A 17,405-nucleotide genomic window follows, 5' to 3' on the forward strand; every position below is an offset into this window, starting at 1 on the left:
GACAGTGGTTCTCCAAGTGTGGTTTGTGGATCCCTGAGGGTTCCCAAAACCCTTATAGGGATGAAGTCAAAACTATTTTCATAGTAATACTAAGACATTGCCTATTAAAATATCCCTTCCCACTTTTCAACTACATGTCTCTGTGAGTCTGGATTTTATCCATATACCTCAACCAAAACAATGTATCTCAACAGACTGAAAGTAGAAATGAAATCCAACTGTATTCTATTAAGCCAGATATTAAAGAAATTTATAAAAATATGTAAAACTGCCTCTTCTCAGTAAATTTGTTTCAGAAATTGTAGATATTATTCATAAAATAGATTATGTTATGTAACAGGTTTATTTTTTTAAAAACAAGTTTTTATTGATGTCTTCTCTTTCTTAAGTCAACATGAGTATCCCCAGTATTCCTCTCCCTTCCCTTCCCAGAGAGTCATCCCATTTAACAAATGGAATTTTTAAAGAGGAAAAAAAAATCAACATACCTGATCAATACATTGAATACATAGTCCAAAACCACATGCAATGTGTACCATCTGTGGACCTCCCACATCCAAGAAGGGGTGGGTGTGGGGTGTTGTCATATTTCTTTAAATCCTACTTGATCTTTATTATTACTTATATGGTTCATTTACTTTGTGGGGGAGGGATTGTGGTTGTTCTTTCCATTTACATTGTAGTTACTGTGTATATCTTCTTGGCCCTCTTTCACTCTACATCAGTTCATGTAGATCTTCCATGTTTCTCTATATTCATCAAATACATAATTTCTTTTTTTTTTTGGCACTTTGAATATTTATTCTTTAGAAATTCACAATATTGACATAATGGATTGTGGCCCAATGGATAAACTGATATGCTGAGTTTATGCAGCAGGCTTCTTTTCAGCTGCAGGCTTCTTGGCTGCTGGAAGCTTCTTTTCCGCTGGTTTCTTCTACCCTGGAACCTTCTTTGCTCCTGCAACCTTCTTATTACCCACAAGCTTCTTCTTCTTCCTCTCCTCTACTGCTTTCTTTGCTTCCATAATCTTCTTTAGTGCAGCAGCTCTTTTATTTTCTGTGATTCTCTGAGTCTTGGCCTGGCACAGAATTGTATTCCGGTGCATTGTCTTGGCATATGGGTTCAGTTTCACCATGATTCTCAAGTTCTTCAGCGGGTTCTTCTTGAGTACTCGTCTATGAATCTTTTTGCATGGTGCACAGAGGGCCCTCTGGATCTCTGGCCTTTTCAAAATCCTGGTAAGGTCTGTGTTGGTCATCTTGTGCATGGGAAGATTGTAGTGATTTTTCAGAATAGCAGGCCTTCACCATGTACCATACAGGTCATCCAACTTGCAGAAAGCACTTTCAGTCCAAATACGGAAACGCCCCACATGCCCACCAGGAGCAAGTCTCAAAAGATTCAGTTTACTCCCATTAAGTAGAGTGATACCAGGAATGTTTCAGAAGGCCTTGATAATGCCAGTCTTCATTATAGATGATACAAGGTTCCCGACTCTGGATTCAATGACGGTTTCTCATTTTACCCTTTCCAGCTCTCATATGCTGAGAGGCATAGATCTTTTTGATGCATTCCATGCCTTCAGCTTCTTAAGCAGCAAAACTGCTTCCTTGGTCTTCTTATACCCCTGGACTTTATCTTCAACCACTAGAGGAAGTTCTGGGACTTCTTCAATTTGATGACCTTTTGACATGACCAGTGCCAGGAGGGCAGAGGCTGCCAGTGCAGAGCACATGGCATAACGTTTTTGTGTTGTATTCATTCTTTGATGCCAACAGCACCAAGTCTTGGTAGCAGCAAACGTGACTGCCTCGGCCCATATTTCCAAAAGCACCCTGGCCAGAGCAGTAAGTACTCCCACCCCAAACACGAGGAATTTGAGCAACAGCTCTACCAGTGCCCCAAGACTCAGCACTGGTTTGATGACCTGCTAATTCACTGACAGTATATGGTTGCCGGTTATTTTTTCTTAAGTTGGTATGAACAAAATTCACAATATCTGGATGAATAGGAGTCTTAAAGACAGCAGGCAAGGTAACATTTTTGCCAGATACTTCCCCCTTTTTGGAGTTCACAGATATCAAGGGACGTACACAAGCCATGGCGGGCACCAGAGAGTAAGAGCCACGCTCCTCTCCACCTGATGGCTCCCGCAGGAAAAGAAATGCATAATTTCTTATAGCACAATAGTATTCCATTACGTTCATGTACCACAATTTGTTTAGCCATTCCCCAACTTACCTCAATAGTTTTTTAAGAGCTTAAAAGTTTGAGAATCAATAAAACAAGGTATAAAAGGTTAAAGAGAATTTGTCACCAGAAAGGGGAAGAATGAAAGGGTGGGGGAAAGAGAACCTTGGCACTCTGATTGTCTCTTTATGCATCTGAAAGCCTCTTTCCCTCAGCTGTTGACCATTGAACTATGTGTATGGGGTCAGGGGCAGCTCAGGGTGATCCTACCTGTAGCATTTAGTTAAGCAAGGAGGAAAGGGAAGGGGCCTTAGCTTTATGGAAAGGAATTACAGCAGAGCTGAAGGTAAATGTCTGTGACAGAATCTTTTCTGCCTGTAACTGGACTCCTGACCTCTTTGTCCTTCTATAATCTGACCTTCGTAGTTATCTCTGGTTTCACTTCACAGGGACTTACCCTGATTATTTTCTTCTCACTGTGGTCCTTTATTCACTTATTCACTTTATTCCCTTATCTCTTACTACTAGGAAGCTGCTTTGCTATGGCTATACCTTTGACATGAGACAAGGTACATAGGAAAACCAACACCTTTCTGGCTTCCTCTGAGTACTCTGTAACAGCAAACAAAGTGAGATGTTTTTTTGTTTCCTTTTTGGAGTTCAGTTTTCCAGAATCAGGCTACATTGTGAGAATCTGAAGGCTCAATCTCCTTTGAACCCTGATAGTTCACAGCTGTGCTGAATCATATAGGTTTCATGCCTACTGACTCTGAGCCAATCAGGAGCTGAGTCTTTGTTCTATATGCTGGGAGGTTGGTATTTTACTTTGGGGGTTCATTTATGAGAAGTATCTTGTGATTAGTTGCTTGAGACTCTGTGTGGCCATATGTTGAGGCCCCCCCTTCTCCTTCAGATCAGATGAAAAGACTCTCTTGATCCAGAGGTGTATGTAAAGTGTATAGCAATAGTGCTTTGATTCAGGAAGTCGAGTCCTGTCTATTGGTCTTTTACTTCTCTGTTTATATTTTCTCTGTTTGTTGAATGTAATTAAAAAAGATTGTCGACCCCTTAAATGGCGATCTTTCCTAGTAAAGCAGATCTAAGAACTGCGCTAATCAGCCATCCTGGGTATGCCGATGTGGGTGCTGTTACATGTGCCCACTACTCTAGCTTTTTTCCAACTTTTCACCATGACCATAAGGACTGCTGCTGGATCCAAATGAGCACAGATAATTTTTGCTGATTCAGGGGCTTTCAGTCCCTGGTCTGGTTGAGATCTACTAAGAGATTCTGAGAAGGCACAAGAAAATCCAGCAGTGCAACTAGAAGTAAAGACAAGATCTGGGTATGGTCAGTCAACAAGCAAAGGCTTGTTGAAGAGGGAAGCCTCTGAGCCTTCTGCTTTGGCTGGATTTTCTGCAGCTTTTAATAGTATTGACCACACCCTCCTCCATGATTCAATCTCCTCCGTCAGCATCTGTGACATTGGTGACACAGTCCTCTGTGAGGTGTCTATCCTTAGCCATCGGACTACTTCAAACATCCTTCACTGGCTTGGCTTCTGTCTTTAAACATGGATGTGATACAGTTTCTGGTTCCCCAACTGTCCTCAACCATCTTCTCTAGTCTCTCCCTTAGTGATTTTTGTAAAATAAATTTTTATTTATAACTTGTTTTTACATGGCATTTTACCCTGTATATAACAAAGAATATTTTTAAAGAAAAAAAGAGGGGAAACAATCAGCAAAACTGATTAATACATCAAAAAAATCTGAAAATATTTGCAGTGATCCACAACCATGAACCTCCCACCTCTGCTAAAGAGTAGGATCGGGGTATCTTCTAACATTTCTTCTTTGGGACTATGCTTGTTCTTTGCAATCTTAGAACATTTACTTTTAATTGTTCTGTAGTGATTCTTTTATTTACATTGTTGCGGTCACTGAATATGTTGTTTCTTTGGCTTTCACTCAATAACCGTTCATATTAATCTTTCCAGGATTCTCTAAATTCATCACATTTGTTATTCCCCAAATCGATCAGTCTGCTTTATTTCCAGTTCTTCAATACTATAAAAAAAAATAGAGCTATAAATATACCTTAGGGAGGTTAACAATAAGCAGAAAGTTCCCTTTGTGATTTTTTTGTCCCATGAGCTAAGTTTTCCTTTCTATGCATGTTACGCTAGAACTTAGATAACCAGACCTTCCTTTTCTTTCTCTCCTGAAATCCAACTGCCTCCTTGACATTACCCTAGGTGACTGGTCAGGACCACCCAACTCAAATTCTCCAAAACAACTCATCTTCCCCCCAAAACCTGCCCCACCTCCAAATTTCCCTAGTTATCTCTGCTGAGAGCAACCCACCCCCAGGTTCCTGACTCTTGGCCAATTCCCTCCAACTCAAATCATTTGCCAAATTCTGTTTTCACCTTTACATCTCTCACATCCCTCTTCTAGTCATTATCATTCAAGCCCTTTTCCCCTGTACCTGAACAAGCACAACAGGCTCTTAATTGGACTCCCTACCCTCAGTGGACACCCTTCACTCATAAACCTTCATTGGCTTTATTTCTTCTAAGGTAAAATACAAATTACCTCACCCAGCATTTGAGACCTTCTACAATATGGCTTTCAGTCTTTCTGGCCTTATGCACAACTGCTTCACAGATGCTATATACCGGCCAGCCAAATGAGATTCATTGCTTTCCCTCAAAACATTTCATCTCCCATCTGTGTCCCATTGTACAGGCTGTCTCTTATGTCAAGGATGCCCCCTCTCTTTACTTGTGCCTCTCAAGAGTCCCTAGTTTATGTCAAAGCTCATCTCTAACATGAAGGCCTTTCCTGGTCTCCCTCAGCTGCTAGTGCCTCCACCGTGACCTTGTATTTGTTCTGTGTATGCCTTTATGTGCCTGTGTTCTCTCCCCAAAGAACAGGAAATCTATCCAATCACAGACTGTCTATTTTATCTTTGTACTTCCAACACAACACAGTTTCGGGCACAAAGTGGGTATTAAAGAAATGTTTGTTTGTTGACAAAGGATAGTCCATTTTAATAACTCCTTATACTTTCTTTTCTTGAAAGAAAATCATGTCACGACTGGGGAGAGGAGAGGTGGATCCCTACTATTTTCAACTCACTTCACAAAAAAAGCCTATGACATTTGAAATTCAAGCCTTTCTGGGTTGTTTCTGGGATTACTCTTGTGATATTGGGACTTGCCAGTGTCCCTTGTTTTCACTGGCTTTTTGCCCAGTTACTGAGTGCACTGCCCTAAACTGGAAGAGTGTACCTGAGGCCTGGGTGACCCCTAAGTATTTCCACATAATAAAAATACTGAGCCACAGAGCTGAGAAGCCCAACATAAAGCTAAAAGCACATTATTCCCACAGGTGATGGGGATGATTATAATAATAGCAAGATATTTCCCAGAGCTCTTCACTTACACTCTATCTTATGCAGTCTTCACAAGCCCGTGAGGTAACTGCTGCCAGTATTATATTGGCCTCAATTTTACTTCAAAGGAAAAGGGACTGGAGAAGCTGTGACTTACCTAGGGTCACCAAGAGAGTAAGGAACAGAGGCAGGAATCAAACCCAGTTCCCTTGACTCTCAATATAGTACCTCTCCCAATACACCCCATGCAATGTTCTCAAGGCTGAGATTCCTTAATGTACCCACTAGATGCTGCCCACTAGATGTGGTGCTACCTACTAGATGGAAGGAGATACAGCTGAAGATTTACCTCATACGGTACTGCCCAAAAAGCTGTTTGGACAAGCAGTAGCTATAACTCAGATTTCAATTGTTTTTGATCCAAAAACAGATTTTTCCCTTCACCTTCAAAGACAGACCAGTGGTACCTAAGAGGCACCTCTAATGGTCAAAAAAAAAAATTCCCTGTTGTACTTGCAGTAAGACAAGAAACCCCAATACGAATGGCTTTGAAGGTTACAGAGCAAACACAGAGAAGGAGGCAGAGTTGCTAGGGGAGAAGAGGAGTCATTTATTAACCCTGGCAATTCCACAGTTCACTGGTCACCACTCTTGACTCGTAAGACAACAGGTACAGAACTGCAAGGAATCATTCCTAGCTCGGTGATCACTAGATCTACCAATTCTGGAGGTGTCACATCATACACCAGATTCAGTAGACGCAGAGACCGGTGTTTCTGCCAGTTATCCAATGCCACGTGGTCTCCTCGTTCACACAACAGATCGTCAGGATCATCTGTATAAGAAAAGGTGTTCTCAGACCTTATGGAATGTTCCCAACTGGACCCCTTGAGAACCAAGTTGTCAGTCTTAGTCCTCCCTTCATTCTTTTTCCCTTTATCAACCAGCCTGCCCCCCAGCCCACCCTATATCACTAGCCCCCTCCCCCCCAGTCCAGCATAGAAGCTTCTAGGCTTTTCTTGTCCCTCTTACCAAGCTCATTTGAGACAAAGGCATCAGTCTGTACACGCTCACAGAACTTGTATGTCTCACAGCAGACCAAAACAGGTACATTATAAGCACGAGCCACCAGAGCTAACTGTGCTGTCCCAACCCGTGACATCACAGACCCGTTGGCCAGGAGTGCATGAGCCCCTAAGAGCACCTTAGACACCTGAAGTAGGAGACAGCATTGTGAGAAGCCAATGAAAGAATGAGGTTCCTGACTATTCCCCAGGATAGCAATGCTGAGGCAATGGTCAAGTCTCAATAATGAGTCTTCTGATGTGAAAACTGTGCCATCCTTGCCCCATCAACACCAGAAAGCAATAACAAATTCTGCTGTTTTCACTGGGGCTGCTCCTTCTTAGTTGCTACTGGTTTCATGTGATGCGAATATTCCAATAGCTGACTACATTCTGGCATGTACTTAGTACTTTTGTTGTCAATTCCATTACTAGCACCACAGAAGCCCTACTAAAGTCATTTCCTGTACAATTCCTTTCCCTCATCTTGAATGGTCACCTGAAGAGGTTATATGTATTGGAAGGTAGTAGCCAGGAATCTGTTCTAGCCCTGTCCTCACCTCAGGGAGCACATAGGAAGCTGCAGGAATCATCAAGTAGGAGGCAGGAACCCCAGCACGGACCAGACAATGTAAAGTACGCCGTCCCTCAAGCCGTGGTCGACTATCCACCACTACCACTCGAAATCGGCTGCCTCTAGTCCAAGCTTCCCGAAGAATAAAGGATACTAGGGATGAACTAGAGTAGGGGGAAAGAATTCAAATTCAACTACAAAAGTCATTATGCTAGGATCAGCTCTTATAAAATCCCAGTTACAGCCATACCATTTGTTAATGAGCAACCACAATGAGCAAAAGATCAGACCAGTGAATATCACCACCCTACAAATTACCAAGGACATGGTCCCCCTCTTTATCACCTGATTTGGAATCATACCATCCATACACCAGGATCACATCCCCATTATTGATCTTCTCATAGGCTGAGCGGGAAATTGCCTCAGCTGCCAACAAAATCTTCTCTTTCACATACCAACCAATGGCTTTTTGGAGTAATGACTTTGCCTAATTAGAGGGGAAAAGGATGAGGAGGTAAGAAAGCACACACTGCCATCTTTGGAATGTTACAACGTTCTTGTAGGAAAGTAAACAAAGGAAACATTGAGGGTTTCAGAAACATAAGCCTGAACCCTTGGTCAGGAGCAAAACAGCCTCTATTGATTCTCCCTGGAAATCTTTAGTTATAAGATGCCAGCCCTAATCAAGCCCCAGTCCCTAAGCCCTACACCCCAGTCATCACCTCCTCCTCTCGTTGGGTGCTGCTCACAGCTGTAATCTCTTTTGTAAGGAACTTGATGGCATTGTACATGCTGGCTGAGAGTGGACGACACTGAGTCAAGAAACTAGAGGAACACAGAGGGCACAAATCAGTGGGAATGGAGAGCCCAGATCATGGAGATGAAGGGACAGAAAAAGGAAAAGAATGAGAGCCATAAAAAAGGCAAACAGACAAAAGATGGCAGAAATTAGTGCTGGGGTACAGGGTGGTGAGACCAGGGAGAGAGACCATAGGCATTCTGGCTGAAAAAAGGACTAGAACCCAGAGTAGAAGGAAAGGAAAGTAGACTAGTAAGTGGCATGAGGTAGGACAGGAGTAAGAATGAACTGATGCTATGGGTATTCACCTGATGTAGGGTTTGAGCTTATTAACTAGATCTCTGGAGAGCTCTTCATTAGGAGGTGTGGTGTAGTCCTGAATCACCTGGGGAGAACATAAGGCCATACAAGAAGTGAAGGGACTTGAGAAATGGGGAGCCCTGGGGAGATACATGAGTCTCTCTCTGGGTAAGTGTTACAGTAGCTATGGGGGGTGTCATTTTCCCTCCCACCCTGAGATGGTAAAAGATGAACATGAAATATTGTCAGAAGGGGAGGTGTCTAAGGATGAAGACAAATAAGGCCTACCTGCTGGAAGGCGCGAAGTAGGGCGATGCACCTGGCATTGGAGCCACTGATTAGGCCCTGGGAGTACTGCAGGCCAAGTCGCACCACAGCTGGGTGGATCACAGAGGATGGGATGCTGAGAGGATGTGGGTGTCATACACTTTGCAGGGGAGTCTTAGAAAACCCTCCAGTTTTTGACTTATAAGACTGACATCTTCCTCCGTGGTCCCCCCATCCCCCTTCCCCAAACCCTTTCATTTCTACCCAGAATGTTTAGCCTTTAAAAATAAGCTCCTCTGATTCCCTGTTTAGAGTTCTGTTGGTTTCACAGAATACCTACCTCATATACTGTGTTAGAGGAATACGACGGCTGTACTGGTGCAGATGGGAGAAGAGGCTGACTTTGGAGCCATAATCCTTTCGAGAAGGCACCTGCAGAAAACAGTAATGCTCAAAAGGGAGATTCATACACCATATGGGAGCAATGGAGGAAATCATGTTGGGAAACAAGTGTGAAATGGGAATCTCCTGCTGCAAACCACCATGCTCCATCCTCTGCCCCAGCCCCTGTTCTCCAGGACCCCTCCCTGGGTTCTGTCCAGCCCTCTAATTATAATCTTTACCTGCTGCCGCTCTGGTTTCTTAATAAGTCTCCTTAAAGCTGTGGTCTCATCCACCTGAACATGCTCTGGAGCATGTTTTGCTCCTGCAGGAGAAGCAAGAGGTCTTTTTGATTTTTAAGGATACACAAATGTTAGTGTTAGGTGTGTTGCTCCTAATACATAAAGATTATCAAGAAAAAGAGGATACTGCCACAGTATTACCAAGGGAAAAAATGGTGAAGGAATCTTCACCATTCCTAGGAATCTTTATTCCTAGGAAGCCTAGGATGTTGGTGAGTTCCATCAAGAGGAAAGGGAGAAATAGAAATTCTGAGGTAATGAAAAATACCTAAGGGGGCTTCTCCAGCTGTGTTAGGGCGGGACTGAGCAGATGATCCTGTTAGCTCCCCCTTTCGCCCTTGCTTTAGGGCCCGCTCAGCTTCCTGCTTGGCTCGACGCTCAGCTCGAAGTTCTGCTTTACTCCGGCCACCTATTATTTTCTCCCCCGAGGATCCTAATTGACCACCTGGGCCTGGGACTTCTCTTGGTGGGCCCACTGGAATCGGAGAAGAGAAAGCACTCAGGTATAGGACGACTGGAATCCCTCCCCAGTCCAGTATTCCTTCACCCCAGATTTTCTTCTCTCATAGTGTAACTTCTCCCTAGGCCTCCATCATCCATTCTCATTCTTCTTGCTAGCTCCAAGCCTCCCCTCCTGATAGCCCCCAGCTGTCCCCACCGTGACACTGGCCAGTGGAGACTGTGGGAGCAGACGCCAGTTCTGATCCTCTGTCCTCCTTCCTCTTCTTCTTCTGCTGCTTTTTCTCCTTCCGCAGCTGCAGTTTCTCTTCTTGGGTCATTTCCCTACCCCCAGCCTGAGACACAGAATTGAAGGCTTACTCTCTCTCTCCCCCCATCCCTTCCCATTCCTTCTATAACCATTCCTACCTAACCATAAGGTGCATAGGTAACCAGGAGGCAGATAAGATTGGATTGTAATAGTCCAGTCCTCTAATTCCCATCCCCTTACCTACCATATGTCAAGAATCCCACAATAACCTCTTCTAGGATCCACAAAGAATCCCTGGACTTTAAAGTTTGTCGGGACCTTATGAATTATTTAGTCTACACTCACTTGACAGAAGGGGAAACTGAGGTCCAGAAAGAGAAGACATCATAAGACTGATAGCTGGGAAGGACCTTAGGTGCTATCTAGTCAGGATCCAGTAAACTTGGATAGGAAAAAGAATTCATTTACACTAACCTTTACCCTAAATTTAGCATTTCTTTCAGTTATTTAAAAACATTCTGGGGAAAAGTCCATCAACCTGCCATGACCCCCCTCCCCCCCAAAAGCCCAGCACTCGTGCTCTAGTCCAACCGAACCACAAGACAGAGGAGGAATCGAGGGATCAGAAAAGCCTAGGTGACCTGGCCCGAGTCACCCAGGCGGTGGAGGCGGCATTCGAACCCAAGTCTTCTGACTCGCGCCCCGGAACGCACCCCGAACCTCCCACTGGACCTACCCCGAGCTTGCCGGGCGGCTGGGCCGTCATCGTGGACACTGCTCCTGAATCCGAGAACAGAGCGCACAGTGAGGGTGGGGGGCCGGGCCGGGCCAGCGGGGAACGCTGCCCCGGGCCCGGAGCTGCGGACGGCCGGGGCTGCATGGGTCTAGCCCGGGGCCTGCAGCCGGTCTGCGGAGGTGGGGTGCAGGTAGGCGAGCAGGGAGAGAGGGACGGAGGGAGGGGCGAACGCGGTCCGCCGGCGTGGGGACGCGACGCGCAGGGATGCGCAGGAAGATCAAAGGCCGGGACAGGCTCCGGCGCCCCCAGCCCAGGCCACCACCTCCCGGGGGCCAGGCTGAGAGCGCTCTCCTCCCCCCCACACCTCCCCGCTAAACTCACCCTCCAGAACCGCCACTGCTGCCATCCGCAGCCCAGACTCCACCCCGACCCCCGCCGGGCAGGAGCTGCGGACCCTAACTCCCTAGACCCCGCACGGCCCTGAGGTCACAGCGCCCGCCCAGCCAGAGTTAGGAACAACACTCGGGAGAAGGGCGACTACAACTCCCAGCACGCACCGAAGCCCTTGCCGACGGATATCCGAGTCCGGTAGGCACCGCGGCCAACCACTGACTACAATTCCCGGTAGGCATCGAAACCCTTGCCTTCCAAGCCTCGGGCCCAGCGTGCATCACGGGTATTCGCAAACTACGATTCCCAGCAGGCATCTGGCACCGCCCCGCTCCATTCCCCTTCCCCGCCTACCCCCTCGGCCGCAAAAATGGCGAGTGTGGTGGCGGGTGCGCGCTGAGCGGCGGAGACGAGCGGAGGAGCAGCGGCACTAGGAGTCCGGGGCCCGGCTGGGCTTTACAGCCGGGAAGATGCACTTCTCCATCCCCGAAACCGAGTCCCGCAGCGGGGACAGCGGTGGCTCCAACTACGTGGTGAGGAGAGGAGGGGCGGGGCGGGGCGGGGTTGGCGAGGAGTAACGGGCCCAGCCGTTCCGTCTCTGAGGTGTTCGGAGACCCCCCTTCCCCTCGGGGCTGGAGGCCCCGGGTCCTCTCGGCCGCCGTCCTTCGGCGGGCTGACGCGTCCCATCGCGGCTTCCGTCCCGCGGCTCGGGCCGCCTGGCTCGGGTGGACTGTGGTCAGACGGTTCATCAGCTGACCCGGCCTTCTTCCTCCCGGTGTGCCAGCCTCCTCCTAGGCGATCTTTGCCCCCGCGGGTCTGGCTCAGGACCCCTGGGGCGGGGGGGTCGAGCGCTTTTCGGCTTTTTGCCCTTGGGCGACGGATGCAGGGTGTGCGGGGGAGCCGGGAGGCGTCGGTCCGCCCTGGGGGCTCAGGGCCGGCCGCTGCCTCTGTCTCTGCAGGCCTACAACATCCACGTGAATGGAGTCCTGCACTGCCGGGTGCGCTACAGCCAGCTCCTGGGGCTGCACGAGCAGGTGGGACTGGACCCCGCTATTTCCCCCCTGCTGTCCGGGCCGACTCACAGCCCGCACCGCCCTCTCTTGCCCCGGGAGCGTTCCTTGTTCCTCTTCCCCCGTCACACTCGGTCCAGACTTGGTTCGTCCCAGCTTACGAACTGCGGCTTCAGGCTCTCTTCCCATAATCATCCAGACTCTTTCAACTTCAACAAAAGTATTCATTACCATTCATGCGCTGGGTCGGGGTGCTACCTGATCGACACGTTGTGCCTCCAAACTTAACATCACCGGATTATAGTTTAGATATGAGAGGCTGTGCTGACCACTTAACTCTAACGTCCTCCTTTTATAGAAAAGACTGGTCCAGGGAGGTTGTGACTTACTTAAAATTGCAATAATGCGGTATTAAGAGCTAACATTTATAAAACACCTGCTGTGTGCCAGGCACAGTGCTGAGCTTTACAGTTATTTTCTCATTTCCTCTTCATAACAACTCTGGGAAGTAGGTGCTATTGTTATTCCTCTTTTACAGAGGAGGAAACTGAGGCAAGCAGAGGTTAAGTGACTTGCTCAGAGATGTACAGCTATCCACTACATCCTGGCAAGAACTGAAACCAAATTCCTTGGGCTCAAAATTTGGCGGTCTTTTGTAAATGTTAAATTAATTGGTATATGAAAATTATCTCTATGTATGACAATGGAAAAAGCACACAGCATTAGGAGTTGAGCTTTAAAAGCTCCAAATCCCAGATGTTCCATAAATGATGCAACTCTGGGCAAGCTATGTTAAAATGCAAGTTTGAGTTTCCTTATCTACAAAACTATTTTAAAAAAATAAATTTGTCCAGAGTACTTTTCAGTTTATCTAAACCTCTCTTGTGTTTCTCTGACTTACCCATTAAGTTGCACACTCTTTAAATTTAGGGACTGTTTCTGATCATTAATGTGTTCCTCTTAAGTTTTTCATGCCTGCTGCTACCTTGCTAAGATAACTTAATACTGGAATTTAAGTGACTTAGTGAAGGGATTTTAGACTTTGGTCCTGTCTTTCCATCCAAGTTCATCTTGAAGGGCTGACTTGTCTATTTTGAGGGCAAAAGATAAGGGTATGTTTTCCCTGGGGCAGACCTGCTTCTCTTGAGATGTAATCTTCTTCAATAAAAAAAGTTTCTTCTCCAAGTAGTCAGGCTTTTTTTTTTTCTTCCGGGAAACAAGTGACTGGAGAATCAGTCTTTACTTGCATCCCTTCACTTCCTTGTGGAATTGCCCTTTTCTCTCCCAACAGCTTCGGAAGGAGTATGGGGCTAATGTTCTCCCTGCATTTCCCCCAAAGAAGCTTTTTACTCTGACACCAGCTGAGGTGGAACAGCGAAGAGAGCAGCTAGAGAAATACATGCAGGCTGGTGAGTTGTGAGAAGGAGCGTTAGGCTGGCTGGTTGGAGAAAGGTGAGAAATAGCTAGGGCAAGATGGTGAAATAGGACTGGATGTTTAGAAGGTTTCTAATTTGCTTCTAAGTCCTTAAAGTCACTTGTTTACTGTGGTATGCAGAACCAAAGAGAATGCTATGTTGACAAAATAATTTGTTCAGTAACATTTTAAAGAAATACTTAAATAATGTTAAGTGATAATTGATATAAATTGGGAGACAGGGAGGGAAGAGATTTAATTTGTTTCTTACCTGCTTTAGATTAACTCTACTATTATTTTCTTAGCTCTGTAGATTGGACCTAACTAGATGGCAGGACCAGCCAAGGGTGGGGCAGGTGAAGAATTTATGCAAGGAGTGAGTGAGTGAGGTGAGGCCAGCTCAAGGAGTTAGCAGGTTAATTAACATCAGTCCAGGAAATGGAACTAGGGGTGGGACCAATCAGGAACAGAACTGGGGTAGCCAAGGGTTGTGGGATTCTGAACAACTAGTATGTAGTTTTAACTTCCTCTACCCCATTACAGTTCGACAAGATCCATTGCTTGGGAGTAGTGAGACTTTTAACAGTTTCCTTCGGCGGGCACAACAGGTGAGGAATTAATTGGGACTGAGATACATGGGAAAGAGCATGAGCTACATGACTCATTTTAGGAGGGTAGGGCAGAGGGAGGTCACGACTAAGTACGGATTCTGATCCCATGTTTCTGAGTAGTGGTCTGTGCTATGGGGAAGAGATTAAGGCAGCTTCTATCTTTCTGTGGGGCTAAAGGAAAGCTTGTGAAGTCTCAATCCCAGGAGGAGCTCTGAGCATTGCAAAATTCTTTGTCTTGTATTTATGTTCAGGAAACGCAGCAGGTACCTACAGAAGAGGTATCTCTGGAGGTTCTACTGAGCAATGGGCAGAAGGTGCTAGTGACTATTCTGACATCTGACCAGACTGAAGATGTCCTAGAGGTGAGATCCCTGCCTGTTCCTTTGCCCATTGGTCTTGCCTTGAGGAGAATGAGGAACTAGTGTGTAACCAGCTGTTATTTTTGTCCCTCTCCCCAGGCAGTAGCTGCTAAGTTGGACCTTCCAGATGACTTGATCGGCTACTTCAGTCTATTTCTTGTTCGAGAACAAGAGGATGGGGCCTTCTCCTGTGAGTTGGTAGTCACTGCTGATACCTTGTGATGACTACTCCTGAATACCTCCCTCTGATTCACAAGACCACAATGTTGCATGGTTTCAGGTTTTCTCTCCCTTCATGAGTCTCATGTTTTCCTCTTATCTCTTCCACAGTTGTGCGGAAGTTGCAAGAGTTTGAGCTACCATATGTGTCTGTTACCAGCCTACGGAGTCAAGAGTATAAGATTGTGCTTAGGAAGAGGTCAGGGATGGCCTAATGTATTGGGGTGGCCTCAGGTGTGGGTTATTAGTGCATGTAAGGGCCAGAACAGCCTAGGAAAGGGGTTAGAGCTGAGACATAGGCAAGTGTCCTAAGCTTTCTCCTGTACCCATGCCACCCCACTCATCCCAGCAGTTTATTGGAATTTTTTTTGCTATATCTTAGCCCCATTATCATTTTTTCCTTTTGGCTTCACAGTTATTGGGACTCTGCCTATGATGATGATGTTATGGAGAACCGGGTTGGACTGAATCTACTTTATGCTCAGGTAAACTGGAAACTGCCAAAGAAAATTGCATTCATGCTCCACTTTTGTGTTCTTGGAAAACCTACCCTGATCCCTTTGAAACATGGTATAAACGTTTATACCACGTTTATACTGAGACCTGTGTAAGAAGGCAGTTTGCATCCAAGGCTTTGGATAACATAATATTTCTCCCCCCACTCTGCACTCTTTTCCCATCTATAGACAGTTTCTGACATTGAGCATGGCTGGATCTTGGTTACTAAGGAACAGCACCGGCAGCTCAAGTCTCTGCAAGAGAAGGTCTCCAAAAAAGAGGTACAGATGGCACCACTTGTCTCTGCATGCTCCTTAATAACACTCATAAGCTGCCCTCTCCTCACTGTGTCTCCCTCCAGTGTAATTATTTTGAAGTTCTTGTCTAACCCTGTCTATTGTACTCATGCTCCATTCCAGTTTCTACGGTTAGCACAGACCCTGAGGCACTATGGCTATCTTCGGTTTGAGCCTTGTGTGGCTGACTTTCCAGAGAAGGGTTGCCCTGTGGTAGTGAGTGCAGGCAACAGTGAGCTGAGCCTTCAACTCCGTCTGCCTGGTCAGCAGCTTCGTGAGGGCTCCTTCCGGGTCACCCGAATGCGGTGCTGGCGGGTTACTTCCTCTGTGAGTTGGGGTTGAGGCACATGAGGGACTTCTTAAAGGTAACTCATATATTATGCTCACTGGAGGGTCTGATAGAGTTAATGGCTTAGGAAATGAGAATGTCAGGGATGAGATGGGTTAAAATGAAGAGGGAAGGGAAATGTATTCCAGATGACCTCTGCTCTGTCCTCCACACCACCAGGTGCCATTGCCCAGTGGGAGCACAAGCAGTCCAGGCCGAGGCCGGGGAGAGGTTCGGCTGGAACTAGCATTTGAATATCTCATGAGCAAGGATCGGTTGCAGTGGGTCACCATCACCAGCCCACAGGTATGGCTTCAATCCTGGCACACACATTCCTCCCCCAACTTTGTGACAGCTCTTCTACGTTAAGGCCTTTTATTATCTATTTTGTGCATCTGGGTCTAGGAAGTCTGTGTGCCTAAATATGCTTCACCTTTCCATGTCACATGTGTTTTTTTAGGGTGGCTTGGGAATCTTGTGACTCCTTGTCATAGTTAAGCTCTACTCATGTCCCTAGGCCATCATGATGAGCATCTGCTTGCAGTCCATGGTGGATGAACTGATGGTGAAAAAATCAGGGGGGAGCATCAGGAAGGTGAGAGATGAACATATTTGTGACTTGTACCATTTCATTCCTCCTTACCTTATGAGGTGTTTCATGGGATTAGTGGAAATGGGTTGGTAGGGTTTCATCCTGTTATCCATTCTATGCATCTGTCTCAACTCACAGATGCTACGAAGACGAGCGGGTGGAACCCTAAGGCGCTCAGACAGTCAGCAAGCAGTTAAGTCCCCACCACTGCTTGTAAGTATTACCAGCCCTTTAGCTATGTGGACTTAAACCAGTGTTGCCCTTGCTTAGTAATATTTCTATTCTGTTTCCCCAGGATTCACCTGATGCTACCCGGGAGTCGATGGTCAAACTCTCAGTGAGTTCCTAGTTCAGGGTGGGTGAAGTTGTTATTTTTGGAGTATCTCCAGCCCTCTGATCTAACCCTTATCCTTATTACAGAGCAAGCTGAGTGCTGTGAGCCTTCGAGGGATCAGCAGCCCTAGCCCAGATACCAGCACCAGTGATGTCCATGGCAATTATGCCTTTGAAGGCATTGGGGATGAGGATCTGTAACCTCCCTACTGCATGGATGACTCCTCCAGGTCCCAGGGAGGAGTGTACAGGAACTTACCCTGTGCCTGTGCCCTGCAGGCTGGGTGCCCCTTTACCTTCTTGATCTCCTTCCCCAGGCCAGTGGCCTCTTAACTTCCTCCTCCCCTGCTCCTAATGCCAAATTAGCATTTAGTATTTTTGCACAAAGCTCTATGGACCATGGACACCTGTCTGGAGGATGGAGATTCCCATGCCCCTGAGCTGCTTCTTCTAATTCCTGGTTGAGGGGAGGGGGGAGAGGCAGGGGTTGGGAAGAGCCTCTGTGTATAGTTTGGCCCTGCTGCCCCATCATTAAACTCAGCCTGATCGCTGCCTGCCTCTGGCGTTCCCCTCTCACTTGGCCCTGCTTTATTCCCCAGAGGAGCTCTCTGTGCCCAGCTCTGCTACC

General features: G+C 46.6%; 2 protein-coding genes and 1 pseudogene across 8 annotated transcripts; 1 reads left to right on the forward strand and 2 right to left on the reverse strand.

Moving 5' to 3' along the window:
- Positions 1-793: 793 nt before the first annotated feature.
- On the reverse strand, positions 794-2,105 carry LOC140527301 (large ribosomal subunit protein uL4 pseudogene; annotated as a pseudogene).
- Positions 2,106-6,178: 4,073 nt separating this feature from the next.
- EIF2B4 (eukaryotic translation initiation factor 2B subunit delta) lies at positions 6,179-11,561 on the reverse strand. Of its 6 annotated transcripts, none has more exons than XM_072634032.1 (13): positions 11,472-11,561; positions 10,728-10,771; positions 9,941-10,076; positions 9,551-9,757; positions 9,223-9,305; positions 8,940-9,031; positions 8,621-8,735; positions 8,341-8,417; positions 7,956-8,058; positions 7,593-7,720; positions 7,217-7,394; positions 6,625-6,805; positions 6,179-6,427 (listed from the first exon to the last, which is right to left on the reverse strand). In XM_072634032.1, the coding sequence occupies exons 2-13, from the start codon at positions 10,755-10,757 to the stop codon at positions 6,228-6,230; spliced, it is 1,530 nt and encodes a 509-aa protein (XP_072490133.1). In that variant the 5' UTR covers positions 10,758-10,771; positions 11,472-11,561; the 3' UTR covers positions 6,179-6,227. The 6 variants fall into 6 exon arrangements, with proteins under 6 accessions (XP_072490133.1, XP_072490134.1, XP_072490132.1 ...); XM_072634033.1 differs by having other exon boundaries at positions 11,285-11,472; XM_072634031.1 differs by lacking the exon at positions 11,472-11,561 and adding an exon at positions 11,109-11,347.
- SNX17 (sorting nexin 17) lies at positions 11,519-17,328 on the forward strand. 2 transcript variants are annotated; one of them, XM_072634039.1, is made up of 15 exons: positions 11,519-11,650; positions 12,077-12,151; positions 13,419-13,536; positions 14,085-14,149; positions 14,404-14,514; positions 14,611-14,701; positions 14,842-14,929; positions 15,146-15,215; positions 15,417-15,509; positions 15,648-15,851; positions 16,033-16,158; positions 16,370-16,447; positions 16,583-16,657; positions 16,740-16,781; positions 16,865-17,328. In XM_072634039.1, exons 1-15 carry the CDS (start codon positions 11,588-11,590, stop codon positions 16,976-16,978), a joined length of 1,413 nt encoding a protein of 470 aa, XP_072490140.1. In that variant the 5' UTR covers positions 11,519-11,587; the 3' UTR covers positions 16,979-17,328. The 2 variants fall into 2 exon arrangements, with proteins under 2 accessions (XP_072490140.1, XP_072490141.1); XM_072634040.1 differs by lacking the exon at positions 12,077-12,151 and having other exon boundaries at positions 11,522-11,650.
- The last annotated feature ends 77 nt before the right edge of the window (positions 17,329-17,405 follow it).

Source organism: Notamacropus eugenii, chromosome 1 (genome assembly GCF_028372415.1).
Source record: "Notamacropus eugenii isolate mMacEug1 chromosome 1, mMacEug1.pri_v2, whole genome shotgun sequence".
Taxonomy (NCBI): domain Eukaryota; kingdom Metazoa; phylum Chordata; class Mammalia; order Diprotodontia; family Macropodidae; genus Notamacropus; species Notamacropus eugenii.

What these genes read in the sequence shown, in the direction of transcription:
- EIF2B4 (XM_072634030.1), bottom strand. Translation starts at nt 11,434, where the DNA reads ATGCCTGCTGGGAATCGTAGTTTGCGAATACCCGTGATGCACGCTGGG. An exon ending in CCTCTAACACAGTATATGAG is followed by an intron (nt 8,736 to 8,939) that starts GTAGGTATTCTG and finishes ACATCCTCTCAG; the next exon opens with CATCCCATCCTCTGTGATCC. An exon ending in GCACCCAACGAGAGGAGGAG is followed by an intron (nt 7,721 to 7,955) that starts GTGATGACTGGG and finishes CCCTCTAATTAG; the next exon opens with GCAAAGTCATTACTCCAAAA.
- SNX17 (XM_072634039.1), top strand. Translation starts at nt 11,588, where the DNA reads ATGCACTTCTCCATCCCCGAAACCGAGTCCCGCAGCGGGGACAGCGGT. An exon ending in GCGGTGGCTCCAACTACGTG is followed by an intron (nt 11,651 to 12,076) that starts GTGAGGAGAGGA and finishes CTGTCTCTGCAG; the next exon opens with GCCTACAACATCCACGTGAA. An exon ending in TGAATCTACTTTATGCTCAG is followed by an intron (nt 15,216 to 15,416) that starts GTAAACTGGAAA and finishes TCCCATCTATAG; the next exon opens with ACAGTTTCTGACATTGAGCA.